Source organism: Pyxicephalus adspersus, chromosome 10, assembly GCF_032062135.1.
Source record: "Pyxicephalus adspersus chromosome 10, UCB_Pads_2.0, whole genome shotgun sequence".
Classification (NCBI taxonomy): domain Eukaryota; kingdom Metazoa; phylum Chordata; class Amphibia; order Anura; family Pyxicephalidae; genus Pyxicephalus; species Pyxicephalus adspersus.
In genome coordinates this window covers 59653760-59659904 of record NC_092867.1, presented here as the reverse complement: position 1 = coordinate 59659904, position 6145 = coordinate 59653760, and the positions used below count along the sequence as shown (strand labels likewise).

General features: G+C 42.3%; 1 protein-coding gene across 1 annotated transcript in view; it reads right to left on the bottom strand.

Annotated features, from left to right (window-relative positions):
* The window catches only part of LOC140339045 (uncharacterized), a 4817-nt gene extending 2590 nt beyond the window's left edge, over positions 1-2227 (bottom strand). The window contains exons 1-6 of the mRNA XM_072423569.1: positions 2159-2227; positions 1245-1352; positions 972-1136; positions 773-896; positions 565-662; positions 219-354 (exon numbers count right to left, since the gene is read on the bottom strand). Coding sequence (XP_072279670.1) covers positions 219-354; positions 565-662; positions 773-896; positions 972-1136; positions 1245-1340 — 619 coding nt within the window. The 5' untranslated portion in view covers positions 1341-1352; positions 2159-2227. The remainder of the gene's footprint in view (positions 1-218; positions 355-564; positions 663-772; positions 897-971; positions 1137-1244; positions 1353-2158) is intronic.
* Positions 2228-6145: the final 3918 nt, after the last annotated feature.

The window sequence follows — 6145 nt, the reverse complement described above, 5'->3', positions numbered from 1 at the left end:
GTATCTCCTCCTCATTTGTTGGGGACATGACGTTATATTGAGAAATGGAGCTAGACCTTTCATATGGTGTACGCTATCACCTTCTGATTTGTTGGGGACATGGAAGATACCGCTGCAGTATTAGGATCTTAGGGTCTTGGGATCAAACCCCATACTTTTTCTGGAACTAAAAAGGAAGCTGTAAACAAATATTTTTTTCAAAAATATCTGTTACCAACCTGTGCTGATATCAGGAGAAGAATGTTTCTGTTCAGTATTCATAGTCATCCGATTCTGCTCAATAGATTGCTGACTACCCTCCATATTCAACTTATCTTCTTCTAATTTAACTTTTATGTAACTCAGGTCTTTAGCCTAAACCCAAAAGTAATAGAAAATAACATTGATGTAAAATAAACACAGAAACAACAGAAAGCATATAATAAATATACGTCCTCTCATATACTCAATCCCATTTACCTGATAATGGTGAGGGATCTCCTGATCTTCCTGTGTGGAATCCCGGGAATACAGAGGACAGGGACATCTCTCTGGTGGTCCTCTCATATACTCAATCCCATTTACCTGATAATGGTGAGGGATCTCCTGATCTTCCTGTGTGGAATCCCGGGAATACAGAGGACAGGGACATCTCTCTGGTGGGTTCCCATTACTGGATCCATCTGTAGGAAACACACACACTGACTGAATACATTGTCTCTATGTGTTTATCAGATGATGGGGGATCTATCCTCCGTACTGCTCTCTCCTTTACAATAAAGTCTCCTCTTACCCGGTGATGTGAGGGTCTGGTGGTCCTCCATCATGACGTCCTTGTAGAGGTCCTTGTGTCCTTCTAAATACTCCCACTCCTCCATGGAGAAATACACAGTGACATCCTGACACCTTATAGGAACCTGACACACACAATGATACAGTCACCATCCAGACATATCCCATAATAATTTCCCAGAATTCCCGGCACTGCTCACCTCTTCTGTTAGAAGCTCAATGATCTCCTGGGTGATATCAATAATTTTTTTTTTCTTGCTTTTTTCATGATTGACAAATGGAGATGGAGGTACCAATACGAAGCTCTGTCTTTCTTTCAGTTTTGATGTCAAATGGTTGCTTCTAATCATAAGATGTGAACAGTCCTGTGTTATACACCAATATACTATATTATAATCTGATTCAACTCATGGTCAAATCTGTATTTTATTAGTGGAGAAAATAGTCATGTGACCTCCCAGAATCCTCCTCACCTCTCCAGTCAGCAGGTAGATGATCTCCAGTGTAAGCTTTAATATCTTCTCGGTCATGTGACTCTGTTGCTCATGCATCTTCGTGGAGTTGGTCATGGACACTGCTTTCTGTTAACAGATGATACAATGACAATTATCGGGCTGGCATTTGGGTGAATAATGTACGCATGTATTCCTCACAAATCACACCACCTCTTTCATTACAGATCTTGCTCTTGATTCCAAATTAAGCATTTTACAGTTTATGGTTCCTACAATGTGGTGGAAGCATTAGTTTTATTTTTCATCCTTTTCACTAATTTTGTTGTGCTCAGAGATAACTGGGAGCATTGTAAAAGTGAATGCAACACTCATAGACAGTAGAGGAAGTTGTCAGTTCTGTCAGGATTATCAGGTATTTGTTTTAAAGTGTACATGAAATAAGATGGGCAGCATGGTGGCTCAGGGGTTAGCACTCCGGCCTTTGCAGCGCTAGGTCCTAGTTTCGAATCCCAGCTAGGACATTATCTGCATGGAGTTTGCAGTTTCTCCCCGTGTCTGTGTGGGTTTCCTCCGGGTACTCCAGGTTTCCTCTCACATCCCAAAAACATGCTAGATTAATTGGTTTCCCCCTAAGTTGACCTTAGACTGTATTAGTAACATATGACTATGGTAGGGACATTAGATTGTGAGCTCCTTTGAGGGACAGTTAGTGACATGATTATGGACTTTGTATAGTGCTGTGTAATATGATGATGCTATATAAATACAATGTGATAATAAGATGCACAGTTAGCTAAATAGTTCGATATTTATGCTGGATATAATCACAAACATACATGTGTGTAGGGATTCTCAGATAAAAGTCGTCATGGAGGAAGAGAATGAACATATTAAGGGTTCATGAGTGCAAATCTAAAATATTATCCCAGTACCTTCTCTGCTGCCAGTCCTAGTAATGTCTTCTTTCTATTTCCTCCCAACTCACCTCTCACCTATAAGTTCCTGTCTCTTCATTGCATCACTTCCTGTCTATTGTTTACATCACTTCCTTCTATAGTTACATCACTTCCTGTCTATAGTGTACATCACTTCCTTCTATAGTTACATCACTTCCTGTCCACACACTGCATGAACTGAAAGTGAGATCCGCACATTGCGCTGCTTTATAACATTTTGGGCTCTATTTATGAAATAAGAAATCTGATATTCCCTCAAATATTTGAATAGTTTACAGCACAGGCTCTGGTGCTCTAGAACCTACAACAATATAAAGAACAACTGAATTTAGGTAGAATTATTAACCTTTAAACAAACACCTTACACTTTACTAAAAATTAATTAAAAATGTTGAATATTTGCATTGATACATGAATAAAATTGAAATGTAAAAACGAGGATATATGGTATACGAGCAAATACAAATGTGCTGTTTGTAGATGTGCAAACTTCCTGCTTTTAAAATGCAAATCACCATACAGGTAATAATCCACCTGATTGATATCACAGGAAGATTTGAAATGTAGGAGGCACTTGACATGTTTCAGAATATTTATACTGCTTCTACAAGACATAAAGTTCTCATTGGTTTTTTTATTATCAGCAAAGTATATGTTGGAAAATATGATATGGAATATACGCAGCAAGTATCAGACGGGGATATAGGGGAGTTAGCAAGGACTGGAATAGGACAAAACAGAACTCTTTCCTATTTCTGGATTAATTTTGCTTCCTTCGATATTGCCAATGATACATTATTAATCTCCTGTTTGTGGCCCACTAGTAACTTGTGAATTGGCTCTCACATTTGATTATCAACCATGTCCTGTCGCCTCTAATTTACTAATATTACGTCTTTACTTACAAAGGATACAACAAATTCTAGTACTTACCCATTTATCTCTTACCCATTTATATCTTAGGAAACCAACTAGAACTATTCCATTGCATTCTGCTGAGAGACTTCTCCAAATTTCTCCTTATTCTTCCAACGTTGCTTCTCTCCGATATTCCTTCTGTTGGTGACCAATCAAACAAAAAGTCACGTTCAAGCTTCTATCATTAACCTATAAAGTTTTCTACAAGATTGCTCCTTCATACATTGCTGAACCCCCAGATACCTCCGAAAACTTCCTTCCATCACATTCAGGACATGAGGTTCTCCTCTAGAAGCTCCTTCCACAATCCATTCAGCACTGGCCAAGATTTTTCAACACAACCTCAAAACTCAAACCAAGGACGTGTAACTTCCAGTCGAAGAGGTTCTTCCTTTCTACTACACAGTCAGGACACCATGGTATATGGGAATATATGGTTTCCTATTAGCTGTGAACCTTCAGACTATACCTGATGAAACCGGCAGAGAGAGCATAAAGCATGGTCACGATGATATCTTTGTGACTCGAGCAATAGTATTATACAAGCCTTTTACAAGGACCTTGAATTGTTCGAGGTTATCGGTAGTGCTCATAATATCCACAAACCGAGTTTATTCCACTTCATCCCAAAGTGTCTGTGTTCACTTGTAAACCTGACACTTTGCAAAAAATATTCATCTGTCATGCCACCAGTGGGTGTTTTGGGTCTTTGAAATAGATGGGATTACTTTGTCCTCAACCCAATAGGTGGATAGGCATAGAGGACTTAGATGCCACATACTCAGTTGAGGATGTTGGCTTAGTAGTAGAAAAAAATTAAGAAGAAAAACTTTGTGGAGGATAAAAAAAAGTGAGTACGCATGACTGATCTGCAGTGGAAGTGCAAGATGAATTCTAGTGAGTTCCAAGCAACCTAAATTGGCAGGAAACATTCCCTCACCCGAGTCTTTTTGATCTCCAATGTGTTTTTTTCCTCATTCCAAGTCAGTGGAAAAGGATGGAGAGGGAAAACCTTTATGTGGAAAACCTGTAAAAGACAAAGAGGCTGGAGACGAATGCCCTACTTCTGTCTTAGCAACCATTCCAGAGTAAAGATGGCTGAACCAGTATCATTGTATATATGCTTTGTGGCTTTACTCTTGGAGGCTGGTGGTAGCTTCTTTCGCCAACCAATATATTCACACCATACAACTGTGATGTTTGTGGCCCTTCAAGGACAATCATAAAGGGCTGGAGGAATAGCTTCAGAATGCTGGGGATATGGTTTGTGCTTTATCCATCAGAGTTGGGGGAGTCGTCCATTGTGTAAAGTCAAGGACATCCTGAAGATTGGGCTAATGGTCTGGACTCTATGTCTCAGGAATCATGGCCATCTTGCAATACACTCATGCCATCACTGTAGAAAAACATTCAGTGATGCAAAAACCTGGTCAATCAGTATTTTTTAGTAGTCAGCTAGTAGTCCAGTATTTTTTGGGCACATAACATTGACCTGAACCTAGATCATACCACTGACCCCACAGGGGGTTTAATATAGAACACCCACTTTCACATTTTGATGTCTGTATGCTCTCCACATTCTCCACAGCTCTCTCTCCCCCACTCTCCACATTACATTCTCTAACATCAAACCCCCACCTCCACACTACATTCTCCAACAGCTCCCCCCCCCCCCCCCCCCCCCATTCTCCCACAGCTCCCCACCACCATCCATACTACATTCTCCATTCTTCAACAGCTCTCCCCCATCATCCACACTACATTCTCCAACAGCTCTCCCCTAGTCCACACTACATTCTCCAACAGCTCTCCCTCACAGTCCACACTACATTCTACGACAGCTCTCCCCCCACTGGTCCGCACTACATTCTTTACACTACATTCTCTGATATCTCTCCTCCTAGTCCACACTCCATTCTCCGACATCTCTTCTCCTAGTCCACACTCCATTCTCCGACATCTCTCCTCCCAGTCCACACTACATTCTCCACCCTACATTCTCCTACATCTCTCCTAGTCCACACTGCATTCTCCACCCTACATTGTCTGGCAGCTCCCTCCCCCCTTCCCCACCTTCTGCAATACATTCTCTGACAGCTCTCCCCCACCGTCCATAGTACATTCTCCAACAGCTCTCCCCCATCATCCACACCACATTCTCCGACATCTCTCCTAGTCCACACTACATTCTCCACCAGCTCTCTCTCACAGTCCACACTACATTGTCCACCCTACATTCCCCGAACATCTCTCCTAGTCTACACTACATTCTCCACCCTACATTCTCCAAAAGCTCTCCCTCACAGTCCACACTACATTCTCCAACAGCTCTCCCCCCACTGTCTGCACTACATTCTTCACACTACATTCTCTGATATCTCTCCTCCTAGTCCACACTCCATTCTCAGACTTCTCTCCTCCTAGTCCACACTCCATTCTCCGACTTCTCTCCTCCTAGTCCACACTACATTCTCCACCCTACATTGTCTGACAGTTCCCCCCCCCCCACCTTCTACAATACATTCTCTGACAGCTCTCCCCCACTGTCCTCACTGCATTCTCCTACAGCTCTCCCCCACTATCCACACTAGATTCTCCGAAAGCTCTACCCCACTGTCCACACTACATTCTCAGAAATCTCTCCTAGTTCACACTACATTCTCTACCAGCTCTCCCTCACAGTCCACACTACATTGTCCACCCTACATTCTCCGACATCTCTCCTAGTCCACACTACATTCTCCGACATCTCTCCTAGTCTACACTACATTCTCCAACAGCTCTCCCCCCACTGTCCACACTACATTCTTCACACTCCATTCTCTGACATCTCTCCTCCTAGTCCACACTACGTTCTCCACCCTACATTCTCCAACATCTCTCCTAGTCCACACTACATTCTCCACCCTACATTGTCTGACAGCTCCCCCCCCCCCAACCTTCTGCAATACATTCTCCGACAGCTCTCCCCCACAGTCCACACTACATTCTCTGACAGCTCTCCCTCACAGTCCACACTACATTCTCCCACAGCTCTCCCCCACC